This window comes from Asterias rubens, chromosome 10 (assembly GCF_902459465.1).
Source record: "Asterias rubens chromosome 10, eAstRub1.3, whole genome shotgun sequence".
NCBI lineage: Eukaryota > Metazoa > Echinodermata > Asteroidea > Forcipulatida > Asteriidae > Asterias > Asterias rubens.
This window is the reverse complement of record NC_047071.1, coordinates 2,216,616-2,236,522: the sequence shown is the minus strand read 5'-3', so window position 1 is coordinate 2,236,522 and position 19,907 is coordinate 2,216,616. Positions and strand designations below refer to the sequence as shown.

The window sequence follows — 19,907 nt, the reverse complement described above, 5'->3', positions numbered from 1 at the left end:
TCTAATTTTGCACTATTTATCAGAACCATTTCCTTGATGTTTTAATCAACCAGTCCATTAAAAACTGAACAAATGCCCGGTTTACTAGTGAATGTAAATAGCATATAATTATAAAAATCTAACTACACCATTTCTGATACTCTTATGCAAAATATACACACTTCTAACATCCTAACATTTAACGAACGATTTCTTCATTTGGGACAAAACTTTACAATAAATACACTGAAAATATTATGTCTTGCACAGACAACGATAATTCATGGCTTTTATCAAAAAATGGTTAAACATTACTAACATGAACTTAAAAGGCCATGATTTTAAAAATTGTTTGGTTCAGTTTAAAACTTTCAAACTGCTGTAAAAACTAAAGGAGATTCATTGCAGAGTAGTCCAGTATGCTAAAACACAGTTCTCAAAGCCAGTTGATAACAGTGTGTGTAAGTTTGAATTGCAGTAACGACATTTATTTTCTTGAACAAAATACTTTTTAGTAGAATATTTGATCTGTCTTTCAGATAAAGAACTATCAGCAGAAGTAACATGTAAGTTATGGTTAAGTAGATCACATAACAATACTAATATTTTAGCAGCCAGAAAGAAAACTATGCATTGTTATTCATTTTAGGCCAATCTGCAAGTTGGCCCTAGGTACCAGTGCTCCGTAAGACCTAAGCATCAGTGTTCTGTACAAACTTTTAATTTGTTCATATGCCTTAAATTTCTACTAGGAATCTTAACTTTGCATGTGAAAACAAAAAAATCATGAAAGGCATTGGACATCTCATTTTACTCTGCTATTTTAATTTAAAAATCAAAATATACATACTTACCCTTGATACTTTCTACGCTTCTGGCCAAATTTATGTAACAGATACGTTAAACAAAAATCACTCCAAAAATGATTTTAAAGTATTCCGGTGGATTATTCAAATGGAAAGCACTGAAATTATTTATGTGGCTTTTAATAGTTACTACAAAAACAGTAGAAGCACAAAAAAAAGAGATAAAAACTACAAACAAAACTGTGAAACATTAAAGAAGAAAAGGATTCTGAAGCAAAAATTGCAAACAAATTTTCCATCGGAAATGCAGGGTGGGGTGGCAGACTTACCAGGTAAATTATTATATATTTCTGGTATATAAAACCAAGGATGCCTCCTAAGTTAACTTAATCACTTTAGCTCGCAAGCCTGAGTAAACCTAGTAAACAAGGTTAGGTTGCTTGCTGTGTGAACCAATAGTGTCCAGAAGCTTGATTTCGAGGCCTCAAATTCTAAATCTGAGGTCTCGAAATCAAGTTCGTGGAAAATTACTTCAGAGGGAGCCATTTCTCACAATGTTTTAAACTACCAACAGCTCCCCATTACTCGTACGGCCTTATGCTAATAATTATTTTGAGTAATTACCAATAGTGTCCACTGCCTTTAAGTGCGTAGTTTAATTAAGGGTTAAAAAAAAATATATCGAAATAATGAACCTTTGAACGCCGATCAAAAATGTTGTTTTCATCGGCCATTATGAGTGCTCGGCACCATGTTCTAAGTAGTAATCCCCCGAAAAACTCAAATATATTCCCTTGCATCTCCGTGTAAACAACACTCAAGTCTGCAAAATATCAGAGTGAAGCTTCCAAAGTTGTCCGACACTAGAAATCTGTTTCCATCTTCTTTGTATCAGTCAATAGTTGCCGCTTCAAGTCTTCTAACCTCCGCTGAATGGACGAGAAAGTAGGCCGTTTCGTCGGGTTCAGCTCCCAGCATTTGAGCATGACGTCAAAGACACTGTCTGGACAGTCATCCGGGGGTTGCATTCTGCTGCCGTCCTCCACAAAAACTATGACGTTATCAGCGGGCTGGTGGGATGAAGAACGACAAGAGTATACATATTTGGTTTGCGGTAACACCATGTGTGTGTCTATACGCCAGGTAAATTTTGTTCTTTAGAGAACTGCCTTGCAATAAATTCTACTACTCTTTGTGTGTGTCTAATGCCAGGTTTATTTTTTCTTTTTTAGACATGTTAGAGAACTGCCTTGCAATAAATTCTACTACCGCGGAGTAGATTTTCGGGAGACTTGTGAAAGAACTGTCCTGCTTTAAACTACTACATTGTACCTGGTGCGTAAGGTAGAAAATCAGCTTAACCTTATAGAGTGTTGTTATTTACTTTACAACCAAGGAGTGAGTTCTTAATTGGTCTCGTCGGGAGGACTCAACGCAACTCCTATAGGCTTCTGGTAATAACTGGAGTCAGTTTGTGTAAAGTCGTTGTGGCTCAAGGCCCGATCACACAGGCCCCAATAACGGGAACGAAAAACGGGAATGTAAACAATGCACGCCCTCGATTGGTTGAATGAGCGTGGGCACGTCCTGCATGAAGCAATTCAACCAATAGAATGCGTTCTCTTTGCATTACCGTTATCGTTTTCGTTATTGCTACAGTGTGACTCGGCCTCTACAGTGGACTTATGTCACGCAAACAAACATGATAATGGCAAAGAATAATCTATGAAGAACTCCCTCCAAAGAGAATTACATGTATTAAAATTTCACAAACATTTCACAAACATTTCACAATTCTCTTTAACTTGTGGGTATAACCATCTAATCATTCTCATTTGAAGGAGAGCCAGTTTCATCTCACAATTCCAACAGTAATACTCTTCATCAAAAGAAAACAGGACAATGGAAATAGCAAACTGTAGCTCTTATTGGTATCAACTTACCACCCGTGGGTATGGAACTCTCCCAAATGAGTACAGCTCCCACAAAAGAATACCGTAGCTCCACACATCAGACTTGGTGGAGTAATGCTGTGCAGAAAAGAACAAAACAATTTAACAATCAATTCAATTTTTGTTTCCCCTTTTTTTTTTTTTTTTTTTTTTTTTTTTATGCAAGTTGCCTGACACACAAGGACTGAAGGCCACTTCGAGGCTACAATTATGTTTGTCCAGAGGCCGTTGCCACCTACTCCTAGGGCTGAAACAGAGTTACCCCTTTCACAGTCCATACGAATGTACATGTAGGCTTGGAAATCATCAATTCGAAGCCTGGCCGGTAGAGCAGAAAGCACTACCTCGGCAATTTTACGTAGCAAGTGTCACAACCGGGATCCGAACCCACACCCTGCTGATCAAACACCAGTGCTTGAATCCGGTGCTCTTAACTGCTCAGCCATGACACTGTCACTGAATCCATATCATGGTGGGGTTGAACAAAGAGAACTTTACTAGAGCAGGATTTGAACCAACATCCTCCAGTTTAATGTCCTGGTGCTCTACAACTGATATTGGTTTCCCTATTTACATGTACCTACATGTAGTCAATTTCCCTTGTGGATTATGTATCACTTGGCATTTTGAATAAACCTAGCGAACCCCTAACCCTACAAATTCTATCTGCATGTTTTGTTTAATTCTGTTTTATGCTTTTACATATGGAATCAAGCATAGAACCATAATCACAGTTCAACAGTTTGGGTGTTGGCTGACTCTCTGGTGTTCGATTTTGTTAGACATGTTAGAGGAAGGAAGGATCCTACTCCATCATTCAAGGAATCAGGCATACCACTATCTTGAGAGTCCAACAGATTTGATGTTGATTAACCATAGACCTCATTTGTAGGTGTCATCTCTTGGAATGAGGAAGGATCCCTACTGGCTCTGGCAAGAGACCCTCCCACACCCTAAAAACCTCTGATCTTTGGTAGCTCAACACCCATATGTTTTGACTTGGCTATTAGGTTTGTAAGCCCTGCCCAATGATAAACAACTTTTATTTTACAATATCCTGCAAAGTCAGAGAACTTCCTGAAAGAGAATTTAGGAGTGTACTAGAGGTTAATGATAGTTTTTAAAATTATTAAAAACCAAAGCAAATGATAATGTTCTTGCTACATGTAACCAGACCCCCTCATAGACACCAAATACGTGTTCAACATACATGTGAGGTACCAGGAAACTATATAGACATAAACCATTAATAAGTTGTAGCACGGCTTGCCTTCCTGTATCTCAGGATATACAGCTACATGATGTGGTCAAAAGAATACACATTCAAACCAAGGATGCCTCATAAGTGAACATAATCACTGCAGCGCGCAAGCCTGAGGAAACCTTTAAAGACACTGGACACTATTGGTAATTGTCAGAGACCAGTCTTCTCACTTGGTGTATCTCAACATATGCACAAAATAACAAACCTGTGAAAATTTGAACTCAATTCGTAGTCGAAGTTGCGAGATAATAATGTTAGAAAAAACACCTTCCCCACACGAAGTTGTGTGTGTTTAGATGGTTGATTTCGAGACCTCGAATTCTAAATCCGAGGTCTCGAAATCAAATTTGTGGAAAATTGCTTCTTTCTCGAAAACTACTCCACTTCAGAGGGAGCTGTTTCTCGCAATGTTTATACAATCAACCTCTCCCCGTTACTAGTGACCAAATTAGGTTTTGTGCTAATAAATATTTTGAGTAATTACCAATGCTATGTGAAACAGAAACACAGGACAAACCCTTATAAAGAAAATCAATAAATCTTACTTTATTTCTGACAGCCTCTGGTGCCGTCCACTTGACTGGGATCTTGGATTTCTCGACAAGATCCCGATCGTGCTGAGCCAGACCGAAGTCAGATACTTTGGCGATGTCTTCGTCGGAGACGAGGATATTTCGGGCAGCGAGGTCTCGGTGGACAAACTTCTTCTCCTCCAGGTACATCATGCCACTTGCTATGTTTCTGTGAAATTCACAAGTAAGAAAACAATGTTTACCACTAATTGCAACAGATTCACATTCAATGGCAGCATACGTTTCTCTGCGGTGGGTTTTGGTCGTCATATATTCCTCAGAAATCCATCATTTGCGTGAAATAATGCAGCACCCAACGTTACAAAAATTCCAAAGTGGGGTCTCCCTATCTTGTCAATATTTGTACTCAGGGGTGCCAGTCAGAAGACAAACAACCTGTACCTGCCATAATAATTGACTCATAGATGACAAAATATCATGACATCATGGAGCAAAATACTTACATGGAGAATTTAATTTGGTCGATCTGTCTGATGACGGATCTACCTCTTGATCTCAGGTAGTCTAGTAGATTACCCTGTAATCAAAAGAAAACAAAAAATCAGATGGATGTTTGTCTGAAAAAGCATCAATACCGGTCAGTTTAATCCTCCCGCTGTGTATCGCATTCGAAATCGCCCACTGTGGTTTTAAATGATAGATAAACTGCAATTTGATAACATCATGCAGTATGCCTCGGTGGTCTTGCAGCAGCAGTGCTTGATGGACCCTGCAGCGAGGCAAAATCACCCCTGCACCAGCCACACAGCCCAGGAGAAGTGGACAGTTGTTGCGTCAACGGGCAGCAGCCTATGACGATTGATGATGAGTTCACAAGCACCCTCCTACTGTCTGACCATTAAACATGATCCCCTGTGGTTTTGAAAGTTAGCATACAAATATCGACTGCTTCAAGTGATTGTAGGTTAAAACTACGACTCCCAAGGTGTACCTTGGCGCATTCTATTTTCCTGAGGCGAAGCCAAGGGAAAATAGACTGCTCCAGGGATCATTAAGTGAGTCATAGTTATAACCGTAGCACGAGTAAATGAGGTAAATAAAAAATTTTTACACGCCTTCATTTATTGGGTACCAATAAGCAGGGCCAATTTCATGGCTCTGCTTACCACAGAATTCTGCGCTTACAGAACTTTGTAGCACACAATTTTATGATACGTAAGCGCAGAATTCCGCGGTTAGCAGAGCCATGAAATTGGGCCCTGATGTTTCTATGGGTATAGTACATGTAGACTGGTTGATGTGGGGGTAGTACATTGTTTGCTGAGCGTATAGTGCGTCAAGTTTGCATTCACTTTGCTCTCTATCTAAACCAATCAAAAGGCAGACTCTTTGTGCAAAGGGTGTTATAAAAAAGACTATTCCAGCCTGCACTGATACTATGTAATGATATACACCTGTAGCTACATGTATGTGACACCACTCATATTATATCTTGCGCTTAGTAAACAGCAAAAATAGCATCAGGCATGCAATGATGACGAATGGACCAATAAGAGTTCGGCTCTTAATCATGAATACTTATGAAGTAAAGTAAAACAAGTCTATAACTTTAGTTACATGTACGCTTGTTTCCATTTTAAAACTTTTTCCCTTTAAGAAGGAAGTCACCAAAATAAACAAAGTGAAAGTGCAATAAAACCTTTGAATGATTTATAAATAGACGCACTTCCCCCACAAATTTCAAGAGATTTGTTTGTACTGTCACAATGGACGATGACTCATAGAGCTATAAATAGACCGGCCCTGGCAAGATGTTGCTTTACTCTGTTGCCAAGGGACACTGACCTAGAATTGGCATCAAGTCATTAAGTTTCAATACCTACCTAATTTACAAGTTGATATTTTGTGCCACTTTTAGTCCAGTAGTTTCTCTGAAACAATCAACGTAATTGTCATCCCAGGGCACATGGATAAGTTCAATGGTCATCTGTCCTGGTTGTCAACACAAAGCCCCAATGACATCCTACTTTGTCATGGTGGGCAGACTGCCAGCCTAAACCTGTTGCATCATATCCTGATGTGGTTAACATAGATCTGATGTGACGTATCGGATTAGTTACCTTGGCAATGTACGCTTACAGTCGGATCTGATCATACTGAGTTTACAAGTCTATTGCAAGCCTCCTGCTGTTTCAAACACTCAATGTCACCCGATGTGGCTTTGAATGATTATTATTGCAACTTTATATTTCTGGTAATGAAACCAAGGATGCCTTCATGACTGTAGCTTGCATGCCAGAGGAAACCTTCAAACAAGGGTGCTCGCTATGTGTGCCAGAAACACTGGGGTTATCCCCTACTCTTACACTGTAGCTTGCATGCCAGAGGAAACCTTCAAACAAGGGTGCTCGCTATGTGTGCCAGAAACACTGGGGTTAACCCCTACCCTTACACTGTAGCTTGCATGCCAGAGGAAACCTTCAAACAAGGGTGCTCGCTATGTGTGCCAGAAACACTGGGGTTAACCCCTACCCTTACACTGTAGCTTGCATGCCAGAGGAAACCTTCAAACAAGGGTGCTCGCTATGTGTGCCAGAAACACTGGGGTTATCCCCTACTCTTACACTGTAGCTTGCATGCCCGAGGAAACCTTCAAACAAGGGTGTTTGCTATGTGAACACTGAAACACTGGGGTCAACCGCTACTCTCCACAATAAGTGTTCTGCAGCCGATTTCACAAAAACGCTAGGATTAATCTTGTCTTGAGTTAGGAGGACGAGTAACTCATCCTAACTTAGGATCAATCTTAAGGTCTGCATGCTACAGTGCACGGTTGGGACTCGTCCTAAGTCCTAAGATTAATCTTGAGTTAGGAAGAGTTTGGTGAAATCAACTGCCGCGTTCTTTTATGTGCACTACCAATGTACATGGAACCTACGGCTTGATGTCCCATCTGACGGCCAAAGCAAGTACAGTTAAGTATTTTGCTCAAGGACACAAGTGCCACAACAATGTACAACCAGCTCTGTGTTGCATACACTCTGTGGACATTCCTCTGTTCTTTCTACTTAAGATCATTCCTCACAACACTGTGTGTGCATGTGTAAGCCCACACAGTGTTGCAAGTCCCTACATTACAAAATGCATTATGAGGACACACTTTTGTTCTCAGGCCCACACATTGTACGTGTATGTAAAGACACTGGACACTAAATGTCAAAGACCAGTCTTCTCACTTGGTTTATCTCAACATATGCATCAAATAACAAACCTGTGAAAATTTGAGCTTGATTGGTCGTCGGAGTTGCAAGATAACTATGAAAGAAAAAAGCACCCTTGTCACATGAACTTGTGTGCTTTTAGGTGCTTGATTTTGAGACCTCAAATTCTAAACTTGAGGTCTCGAAATCAAATTCGTGGAAAATTACCTCTTTCTCGAAAACTATGTCACTTCAGAGGGAGCCGTTTCTCACAATGTTTTATACGACAAACCTCTCCCTATTACTCGTTACCGAATGAGGTTTTATGCTGATAATTTTGTTGAGTAATTACCAATAGTGTCCACTGTCTTTAAACACACACACACAGTTTGTTCTCTGCACAGTTGTGCTTCGAGTGAGTTAGGAGGATTACACAACAGTAATCTATTTAAATTTAAGTTACAAAGCAAAATACACTACAGTAAACATTAGAATAAATCTGCATATTGCCTGACCTTTGACATAAACTCCAGTAATATCCATAGAGAAGCTCCTGATGACACACCAATTAGCTGCACCAAGTTGGGATGTCTTAACTGCCTACAAGGTGAAAATAAATGTGCTTTAAATGACTGAAGATAAACACACTGGGGCCAACCCCTTCTCTTAGCAATATAAGTGTGTACTTTTACCTTTTCGGTGATGGTACACACAGCATTATGTCCCATCCAAAGGACAAAGCATTAATCTGTAAGGGTTTTGCTTAAAAATGCTGTGTCAGAATTTTGGCCTATTTGACCCGAAAATTTTGATTTAAAATTCAAAAGGTACTTTGATGGGGGTCGAGAAAGTTACAAGCTTTCATTTGAGCCATTGCTCGAAAAAGTCCGCCAGTTATTAGTAGCAGTGAAATCAAGTGCTCAAAATTAGTTTTTATCGGGATCCCGACAATATATCACGTGACCAATTCTTAAGTGTTTTATAAGAAACGTTTTAAATTTTTGTCATGGTTCCTGACCATTAAAAGTAAAAGTTCCACTTGTTTTCGTTGGAGCGGGTGATACTCTTTGAAATACCATTCACTCAAAAAAAATCTATTTTTTAATGTTTGGGGCCAAAAATCTGACATAGCATCTTTAAGGACACAAGTGTCACGACAGGGACTCAATCTCACACTCTGTTGACCAGAAGCGCAAGAGCTCGAGTTCAGTGCACTTATCGGCTCAGCCAAGACACCTCACACCTCATGTTAAGCAAAACCTCTGGTCTTTAAAGGGAGGCCTCAATTTTAATGGAAAAGTCTCAATTCTAAAAGATAAGTCTCAATCAAACAATATCTAACCATTTTGTAAATATAGAAGTCTATTATGAGTGTACACAAGATAAAAAATGTAAAATTTGTTTTAAACAGAACGAGTACAGCATCTTGCCTGCCATAAGTGAACTGGAACGTTCATGTTCAAGGTCACATTTTTAGAAAGCAAGGTGACCTTCCACCTAACATGTAATCTACAAAAGGACTTACGTCATAATTGACGCCTCTGCAAGAAAGCTCTGGCTCTGAAGCTTGTCGTCTTTCATCACCTTGATGGCAACATCTTGCCCTTGGTAACTCCCTTTCCTAACCTCTGTTTAAAAACAAAGAAACATAGTGTTCAAGAATCGTTACCATCATTAAGGTTGGTATCACCGTCTCAGCTTGGGTGGACACTTTGGATGAGGGGTTCAGGTATGCGCCAGTTTCTACGTTGGGGCCTGTAACTACACAGGCCATGAAGGGCCTCAGGGCCTTGTCATACACGGCAACTTTTACAGGCAACCAACTGCATTACTTGTTAAAGGACCACTTTGGTAGCACATGGGTCATTTTTCAAACAACGTATTCCAGTCCCCAAGAAAAATGTGAACATTGAAATGTGAATGCTTTTCTTCTTTGGGATTGCCTGGAACTGGTTGCCCATAAATTGCCCCCTTGTGACATGGCCCTTAATAGCCTCTGCTGCCCTGGGGCCAATTTCATTGTGCTGCTTAACGGTGGGCAAATTTCATCCTCTGTAGCAGAAAAAATGTGCTTGAGCATAAGTATATTGCACAGGTTAACAAGAAAATTAGTCTGTCAACTTGCGTGTTTACCGTGGATTTGCATGGTTACTTCATTCATTTGCTATACAGTAAGCATGCCTTTCCGTGTGCTTACGACTAGCGTAGCGCTGTGAAATGGAAATCACACAGTAAGCACAAAATCTGCAGCTAAGCAGCTCTTTGGAAATGGGTCCTGGTTGTGGCATTGGTGCCCTAAAAAGTATCTCATAGACTTCCCAAAGATTTTCAAATAGAAAATTAATTTGCCCTCCCTAAAGCCCTAGTTAACTTCATGTATTCTTAGAGTAAACCCTGCTGTGGGCAGTTTGCTGATGTTCTTACCTCCAAAGTTTCCTCGACCAATCACTCTTCCAGCTATAATTTGATTTCTCTCGATGGACCAGCCAGCTATGCAAAACAAAAAATAAAGAACAAGTTAAAGACAAGTGTAGTGATAGAAAATCGTCAGTAGATTAAGTCTGGCCTGATACTTCACAGAGGCAATGAAGGCGATTGCCTCCGTTGCCCCTGGTCATTGCCTTGGTGCCCCTTGAAATGCTCCAGTAGAAATTTAAAATGTCCTCATAGGGTGCCCTTTACCAAGGAGCAAATGCCTCGGTGCCCTTGATTTCAAAAACGAAGCATACATGCCTGTTAAGTATTGTAACTTAACCCACTGACTGGCATTGCATGTGTTTAGTGAGTTTGAAACCATCTTTAATTTTAGTTAAAATATTTCAAATTCCTCCAAATGACTATAATTACCAAGTAAATAACTGACAAGATGCTCAATTCTACACAAGTGTTATGAGCAAGTATCTGTCCAGACAGATAACATTTTTGTAAAATAAATGAAAAGGAGGGGGGGGGGTGTTTGGCCAAAGCATGCTGAACTTAAACAAGGTCTTTGGGATGTTTTCTACTTGGTGTTTATCTTGGTTTTAAAAATTCTACTGTGCAATCTGGGGCACTCTTGGCTTTCTCTCAATGATTTTTTTGAAGATTTATTTCAAACAAACTGTGTTTTATTAATGTATTAATTGTTTTTTTTTTTTTTCTGTATTGGCCAAAATTTGCGCAGATTGGCATGCAATTCACTGATACCGTCTGATGCACTACAAGGTAGCTTGTGCACGGGAACCCTGATCCTAACTCCCATAAACTGCCACCCCCCCTTCTTTACCTTTTTCAAATTGCGAAGAGTACCCTCCATCCCTTTTCTGACTGACCACCGGTGTAATGAGACGACTGACGAGGCCATCAGCATCCTCCGAATAATGCTGCAATTGTAATCAAGCAAAGTGTTTCAATCATAACCCTGACATCACATCAGAATGGACTCTTACTGATTTGTACAATTGATAGGACACCTGGGGTGGGTTTCACACAAAGTTTAGACTATCCTCATCTCGAGTTGGGACCAGTTACTCGTCCAAACTTAGGACTAGCCGTAAGTTTTTAGCATCTCCTAGGACTAGTCCCAACTCTGTGTGAAATCGACCCCACTGCACTGCTGTTTAGCAACAAATTTTGTCCTTAGCAAAAAGACAACTTACTGAAACTAGTTCCGGCAGGGAGGTGAAGTATTCCTCCTCGTCGATGGTGAGTTTTCTGTGATCGAGAATAATCCGATAATGCTCCACCCTGGAATCGATGCAGACACACAGGGTGTAGTCACCGACGTAGTGTGTACTCTCACGCACCAGGAACGTACCATTCCTCCACGGCTCCATTAATCTTTCAGCTTCTTCTCTTGAAATCTTTCCGTGAAACCATCTGAAGAGAAACACAAAAAGTAAAAGTAGAGAAGAGTAGTTAGGATCCTGACATTTTGACACTGGCACAAAGTCTTTCTCGTAGGCTAGAATTACAAAAATATGATATAAGGAATAAGATACGAGGAATATTGAATTTGCAGGCCTGATACTTCACGGAGGCAACAAAGGCGATTGCCCCTGGTCATTGCCTTTGGTGCAATTGAAATGCTATAATTATAACAGTCCAAAATTAACATTTTCCTCATAGGGTGTCCTTTACCAAGGAGAAATTGACTTGGTGCCCTTGCCCTTTCAAACACGAAGCATACATGCCAGGTCTAGGCCCAATTTCATACAGCTGCTGTGCAGGAAAATATTTGCTTAGCAAGAAATTTCTTCCTTGATCAAAACATTACCAACCAAATTTCCATTTGTTGCATATTGCTCGTCAGTGGTATTCGGCTGTTGATTACTTATGCTGAAAATCATGTGGAAATTTGGTTGGTAATACTGTTTTTTATCAATGAAGAAATTTCATGCTAAGCAAACTTGTTTGTGCTTAGCAGCTCTATGAAATTGGGCCCTGGTGTAATACATGTAATACATGTAGTATTTTTTTTTTTCATCTCCTGGATTTAGCATTGTCCATGGCAATAGAGAGGAAGTGATTGGATGTGATTCAATGATGGTTTATGATGATGATGATAAACGCTGTAAAAGATGATAATATCAAGTGACTCATACCACATGGCATGTGTGATTGAAACCCTATCTTATCAATTTCACATGTTATTTCTAGTTGGTTGGTTTTTGCTTTGGGGCGTTTTATGTTAGCATTGTCAAGTACAGTCTGTGAAGGTCTTTCGCTCGGCCCCAGCGGCCAGTCTATCCAGGACCGCTGGGATGAGCTAATTGCTTGCACAGATTCTTGTTCAGGAAGAACGTCATGTATGCAGTGCATAGAAATAATATGGTGCAGTGTGAGTGTGATGCATGATGGGACTGCGCATTATTAAACCAATGACAGTGCATGATACGTTTGCCCATCCCAGCCCTTTTGGTTAAAGCAAGGCGAATGAAGGTCTACCCTTTTTTTGCTTTCAGCTTTCCTTACCACGTATTGCTACACCTACAATGTAGTAAATGTATTTAAGTATTTAAAGGCAAAGCATACTGTTGGTTTTTAGTTTTATGGTTCAGTGATTTTAATCAGAGCCAACGCTACCACAAAAGACATTTATAATGTATGGTTTCTTCCAACATTCACACCATGCAAAGCTTCAAACAATACTCAAGTGAATGTATTTCCTGTATTTTGTCGAGGTTTTACAAAAATGCTTTGACGGTGTTGTTGAGAGCTAAAGAATGAAAAACAAATTTTAAAACCAATGATGTACACATGTACAGTGTAATAACACATTATTGTAAAACATAAGAAAAGGAACTTCCTCGTAACGAATGTTTCAAGCATTTTTGTAATACTGAAAGCGGAGCCGTAACTTCCTCTCTGATCTTTTTCAAAATAATTTCAAAAATTCCATTGAACGGGAAAACTATTGTGTGCACTGCAGCTATTTCCTCAAAGCTACCCAGGAGTCTGGGACTGCCCCAAACATGGATTATCTGCAGTCACTGGCCCATGAGGGTTTGCTTTGAAAGCGTTGAATAATGAGAGAGCCCAGTGTTTTGTTAGGGTCATAATCAAAATAAATAATGGTTCCGATAAGTATGCCTCCCCAAGAACTATGATTATAGTGTCTATTTTTGCTCACATCCTGGTGCCAATGATTTTTATGATTATATATAATTTTTGACTGAGACAAGGTTTTTATCAGCCGATCAGGAATTGGAATATTAAGCTATGAATTTATGAATGAAATTATGGTTGGTTCACCTGGTTCTTTTAAAATAAGTGTAAGTTGACAATGAAAATTTGCTGAGAAAAAATTTGTTTGTCTTTTTAACTAATAGGGAAACAGGGGATGAGTGTAAAGATGGATTTGTAATTTGCAGGTTGATAAACCTAATTGCCTTCAGATATTTTGGAGAATGTATTTGGAAAAGAAAATGTACACATTCACACCAATGAACCTATGAAATGAGATGAGACTTACAATTAATAAGACTTGTAATGCGCACGTATCCACCCTGCTGGGTGTTCAATTACATACAAAAATACATTTCAACAAGCAAAATACGTTTTATACAGTTAGTTCAAAAAATCACCAATAATTATGTTACACTGAAACAAGAACAAATGGCCCTTGGACAAAACATTTAACTGGTGGAATTTAAAGGGATGGCTTTTTTTCTCTGAGATTAAGAACTGAAGAATAGATTGAATTTCACACTGTAGGCCTACTGCACTGCGAGCCAAACTAAGAATGTTACACATAATACATACATGTACCAGAGGGAACCCAACTGCTCAATGTTGTACAGGTGTACACACACACAAATGTTCAAATATATAGGCCTGCCAAAAGTAATGATGTGTACCGAATGTAGGTTGAACATAGTCTGATAGTACACTTTAAAACAAGTTGTTAAGAAGGTTCTGTGTATTTATGACATGAACTGAGGCAACTCAAACAGTTGATGCACAAACACAAGCATGTATAAACACAGGCCTTCATGTACCCAAAGTAATTTATGTCAGTTAGTAAGGGAATAAAAGGGTAGCGACAAGTTCTTACACGGCCGTTTAAAGCCGACAGGGTCGAATTGCCGTGTGATGAAGCGCACGGCAAGAACCTTGCAAGGTTTTAAACGGACGTTTAAGAACGAGTCACTACTCTTTTATTCCCATTCATAAATGCCCTTTTGTTAAAAAAAACGTTAAAAAAATACAATTACAGACACTTTGACAGTTGAAAATTTGAGGTTTGAAATATTTTTTTCAAAAACTTTGTGGAGAGTCTGTTGCGCGTGGGTTGTGTGTACGCCAAAATAGATTACGCGCGTGCGCTTAGAAGTAGATTACGCACTGTTACTAATAGCTATGAATTGCGTTCCATGTGATAATCTTGCGCGCTTGACACGCGGAAGCCAGCCAGTTATAACATTGGTTATTAACAACCGTTTAAACACCCCCACGTGACGCGCTCTCCACCAGTAGAGAAACTGTCTGGGGTATTTATGAATACAATGTAAAAGAGTTGTTTAGAATGATCCATGCACAAGAACTCACGGCAAACTATCATTATCAACATAATCAACAGACCAGCTCCCTCTCACAGACGATAAAGCCCTAGCAAACTGCTTCCCTCCTGTCTTTCCCATGTTTCGCAGCAACGATGACGTGTTAACCATCACACAGCAAATCTTTCACCATAAGTCCACCTCTCCGTTTCCAACGAGGACTCACGTTGCATCCCCTCCAACAAGAAGCGAACGTATGACAAACTTTAGCAGTCAGTAACCCCTTTCCCCTCCCCCAAATACACCACATCATGATTGATCAAAAAGGGGGGCAGGAAACTAACTAAACAGTCGGGAAGGAAATTGGGCAGGAGACCAAAACAAGACAGCTAATTTCTTTTGTATTTTTATCGGGTAACCCCTCCATGACTTACGGTTTGTCGTCAAGTTTCACCTCTTCCCTCTGGGGTACCTCATCCCAACGAGTCACCCAGTTTTTCTTCTCACTCATGGTTTAGCGGCTTCGGTAGCTTCCAATCAACATTGGGAGCCGTCTGAAGGGGGGAGGTCTGGGATGGCGGCTGCGTTAATAAAGTCAGACAGAAAGAAGAAGAAAAAAACGAGAGGAAGATATTAATTTAAAGTGATTCAGACCTGTTCACCCGGAATCAATGTGAGTTTTATGACGTCAAAGTGACCAAAATATGATGGGCTAATTATAGCGTGGTTAATTGTCTCACTAAACTTAACTACAGACGAGGCTCTACCACACCACAAACTATTTTCCTCGTATAGTATAGGCCCCAATCCCCAACCCACATCCCCATAGGAAGTACGTCCAATATATTACTAACCTATCAAACCATGGAGGTAGTTCTAATATACCTCCATGATCGGTATTCGGTATGTCTCTTGCAAAAATACAATCACACACCTTGAATTGTTTTTTATTAAAAATAATCACATATAGGCCTAATATTTGTAGTCTCTTGAGTCTAATTGGAAAATTATTACAAATTTTAAGTCTAGGGTTCATCAAGATTGAACTGTAACTTCAACTTTAACTTGGCCTATAGGCCTACACTAGTTGACATGGTTTGAACTTACACTCAGATTTTACCTACATGCATGTAGCATGTCTGTAGCTGGTAGCTTAGTTGCGATAAAGTAACCCTCCTGCCAACGACAGGAGGATTTTGTGATCACAACTACTGTTAGCTGTGTACAGTCAGACAGTGTACACCTTGTGTCATGCCATACACAGACACTAACATTGTTATATTATAAGTAAACACTGTGTACTTTACTCTTTGTCCACTGCCATTAACCCCCCCCCCCCACAATACTTTACCAGTTGCTTCCTTCCCAATCTCCATTGAATGAGCCAAATCCAGGTACACCTGTATTACAGTATCAGTAGGCCCTAATAGCTACGGTAATCATTGTTTGCTTGGGGGGGGGGGAGCAAACCAAACCATAGGCCTAGAGGAGAGAAGTTTCCTTCTCCCCTAAACGGAATTTATATTATAAAATGAAATTGAAGCATCAAATCACCCTGTTGTCTGTGATACTACACAATAGGCCAACATGGTGTGGACAGAGTTTAAAGCCATTATACACTTTCGGTAAACAGTATTGTCCAAGTCCCACACTTCGTGTATCACAACCTATATATAAAGTAACAGACCTGTGAAAATTTAGGTTCAATCGGTCATCGGAGTCGGGAGAAAATAACGGGAAAACCCATACTTGTTTCCGCGCGTTTCGCCGTGTCATGACATGTGTTTAAAATAAATCCGTAATTCTCGCTAAAGGGAATTTATATTTTTTTAATGTTTTCTCAAAAAGTAAAGCATTTCATGGAACAATATTTCAAGAGAAGTCTTTCACCATTACCTTCTGTAAACCCTGTAAATTATTTGTAAATCTGTGAACTTTTTTTTTTTTCTGTACCGAAAGGGTATAATGGCTTTAAAGGCAGTGGACACTATTGGTAATACTCAAAATAATTATTAGCATAAAACCTTACTTGGTGATGAGTAATTGGCAGAGGTTGATGGTATAAAACATTGTGAGAAACGGCTCCCTCTGAAGTGACATAGTTTTCGAGAAAGAATTTGATTTTCCACGAGTTTGATTTCGAGACCTCAGAGTTAGAATTTAAGGTCTCAAAATCAAGCATCTAAACACACACAACTTCGTGTGACAAGGGTGTTTTTTCTTTAATTATTATCTCGCAACTTCAACGACCAATTGAGCTCAAATTTTCACAGGTTTGTTATTTTATGCATTAGGCCTATGTGTTGAGATACACCAAGTGAGAAGACTGGTCTTTGACAATTACCAATAGTGTCCAGGGTCTTTAATGCCTACATGGAGTGTAAAGTTTGTACACCTTCCACACCTTCCCCACATAAATTAGTGAACATTGACACCCAACACTTCATTACACTGGGTAGTAGTGTTAAACTTGACACAAGCTGCAATCTAAAAAAGCTGGCAAACTAGCATATAATAGGCTAAACTTGTATTGTACAGTCATGACAGTGCTTCAATGACATTGTAATTATATATAACACTTTTTTTCTGCACACAGACTATACCTAATGTACTCGTGGCACTAAGAGCTTGTTTTCAAAACAGTTCATATTCCATACCAAGATTCATTTAAAGAAAACAATAATAATAATAATAATAATAATAAACGAGACTTATAAAGCGCATTTTACAAAATTCAATGCGCTGGAAGACTCTTGAATGTCTGGAGTGTGTTGGTGTTCCGAATATGACTTTGTAGGGCGTTCCAGCACCGGGGACCAGCGACTGAAAAGGACCGGTCCCCTGCCATTTTGTGTGTGCGAGGGATTGTTAGATTCTGGCCGGAGCGGAGCCCACTCCGGCCAGGTTTGTTGAAATTTAGCGACTCTGTAAGGTATTGTGGAAGTACGTTAGAGAGTGCTTTGTGCATGTTCACTGATGTTTTGAAGGTGATGCGTTGTTTAACTGGTAACCAGTGTAATTGTTTGAGAAGAGTGGATGCGTGTGTGTATTTGGGTTGCAAGAAAATGATACAGTCTGAGTCTATGCCTAGTGGCTTCATTTCAAATAACCATTTCCAGATGTCTCATCAATAAAGCAGCATTAAAAGGTAATTGAAAACATGTTTGGGGAATCAATCATTCCTGAATTATTTTACAGTGAACTCAACTTGCCAATGTGAAAGGGGAAACACAAAAGGCCTGGTAACATTTTCTCATCAATAGTACAGTGTATGAGGAAATTGTAAATTTCTGCTGTCGAGCATTTCGAGGGCATAAAGGGCAATAACCAGGGGGCATGGAGGCAATGACCTTGGTTGCCTCTATGAAGTATCAGGTCTGTTGGAAATTTTTCCCAAAGGTTGAAACTGTGTTAAAGCATGTTAAGCTCCGGAAATTGCCCAAAAGTCTTTCAATGTGTAGAGTTGCAAATATTTGTTGAAAAAAGTTTGAATTGATTACTTGCTAATAAATTATTTAAATTTTGTAGTGAGCAAACCACCCTAATATTTCCATCCAAAATGGTTGGGAAAAAATACATCCCGCCTTTTTCGCCAAAATTTGGTTAAAAATTGAAACTTGAATTGAAAGAACCTTCATTGAAAATAATTTTCCACTCAAATTGTACAAGTGAATTTATTTTACGTTAAAATACTTTTGAGTGTAGTTTCAGGTACTTTTAATGAATTTTTCAGACTAACTGAATAAAATGTTTGCGGTCAAGTGCATCATGCAATGCAATGCTCGACTACACTTATTATTGTCATCAAATTAATTTGTTCATTGATGCACAGCAGACACAGAAAATAATGAGTTATATGATAATGAGATACTACAAATATGACACACTGTCAAAATGACAGCATGAATTTTGATTGTTGTATTGTGGGCGACTTTGCTGGGGGCAAGTTAACTGCTTATCAACTGAAAGAGCAAAGTTGCTTTTTATCAGGTGGTTTAATTCTCAAATGGACCTTGTTTCAGAGGTCTGTTCTGCTATCATCAAATCGTTTAGTGGATAATATAGCAGTTCTAGGAGTAAGCCACGCCAATACTGTACACTGTATAAAACTAACTTAATTAAAAACACAATGATTATTTGGAGTATACATATCATCAATTATTGTTCACAGACAGACTTAAAAGCAGATAACACAGCTTACATATTTGCAAAAAATTGCATATTATTTCATCAAAAATAAAAATGTGACATTGATTGACCATTTATGATTTTACATTAAACACTGGACACTAATTGGTAGTTATCAATGACCAGTCTTCTCATTTGGTGTATCTCAGCATAGATGCATAAAATAAAAAGCCTGTTAAAATTTAAGCTCAATTAATTGGTCGTCAAAGTTGCGAGATAATAACGAAAGAAAAAACACCCTTGTCACACAAATTGTGTGCTTTCACATTCTTGATTTTGAGACCTCAAACTCTAAACCTCGGGTCTCGAAATCAAATTCATGGAAAATTACTTCTTTCTCGAAAACTATGTTGTTACTTCTGAGTCACAATGTTTCCATCAACCTCTCCCCATTACTTGTCACCAAGTAAGGTTTCATGCTAATAATTATTTTGAGTAATTACCAATAATACTATGTCCACTGATTGACCATGTTGACAGTTGACTGTACTGTTGACACCGTTTTTTTTTTTAAGAGTAAATATAAGACCTCCAAATTACAATTATAAAGCATGACAGAGTCAGAGTGTACTTGCAGCCAGTTGATTTTCTCAATCAGTTACTTCCATAATCAGAAAAGTACGGATGGGCGAAGGGTCCAATAATTTTCTTATTGCGTTGTGTAGCACTGTGACTGTGTAGGTCAGTGATGTCATGATCATGAAATGATGCACTCGCCGGGCCGCACGCATTAATTTGATTGCAACTATTATTTGTCATCCTCAATTTAGTTCATTTTTCATCAATAATTTCACTGCAAAAGAGAAGAAATTATACTCACGCAGATAAAAAGCACTAAAGAAGTTTGCGGTCGTGCCAAATCACCTCGCGTGTGCTAAGTCCAGATTTGTTTTCCCTGCATTTATTTATGTCAGTCAGGACTTCCGCGTTCCATCTATATAAATTAATTCATCAAGAAAAAAAAATTCAGAGAATAGTTTAATATTAACCCTGTTCCCAGGTTGA

At 39.1% G+C, this 19,907-nt stretch overlaps 1 protein-coding gene across 1 annotated transcript; it reads right to left on the bottom strand.

Moving 5' to 3' along the window:
* Window positions 1-1,395: 1,395 nt before the first annotated feature.
* LOC117295272 (tyrosine-protein kinase CSK-like) lies at window positions 1,396-19,836 on the bottom strand. Its single transcript, XM_033777828.1, has 11 exons — window positions 19,723-19,836; window positions 15,149-15,295; window positions 11,373-11,592; window positions 11,000-11,096; window positions 10,159-10,224; window positions 9,260-9,362; window positions 8,250-8,334; window positions 5,038-5,111; window positions 4,547-4,742; window positions 2,729-2,815; window positions 1,396-1,855 (listed from the first exon to the last, which is right to left on the bottom strand). Exons 2-11 carry the CDS (start codon window positions 15,223-15,225, stop codon window positions 1,649-1,651), a joined length of 1,212 nt encoding a protein of 403 aa, XP_033633719.1. The 5' UTR covers window positions 15,226-15,295; window positions 19,723-19,836; the 3' UTR covers window positions 1,396-1,648.
* Between the last annotated feature and the right edge of the window lie 71 nt (window positions 19,837-19,907).

Coding starts and splice junctions, on each gene's coding strand:
- LOC117295272 (XM_033777828.1), bottom strand. CDS start 15,225: ATGAGTGAGAAGAAAAACTGGGTGACTCGTTGGGATGAGGTACCCCAG. Junction 11,593..15,148: donor GTGAAACTTGACGACAAACC/GTAAGTCATGGA, acceptor GTTTCTCTTCAG/ATGGTTTCACGGAAAGATTT. Junction 11,097..11,372: donor CCCTGCCGGAACTAGTTTCA/GTAAGTTGTCTT, acceptor TTACAATTGCAG/CATTATTCGGAGGATGCTGA.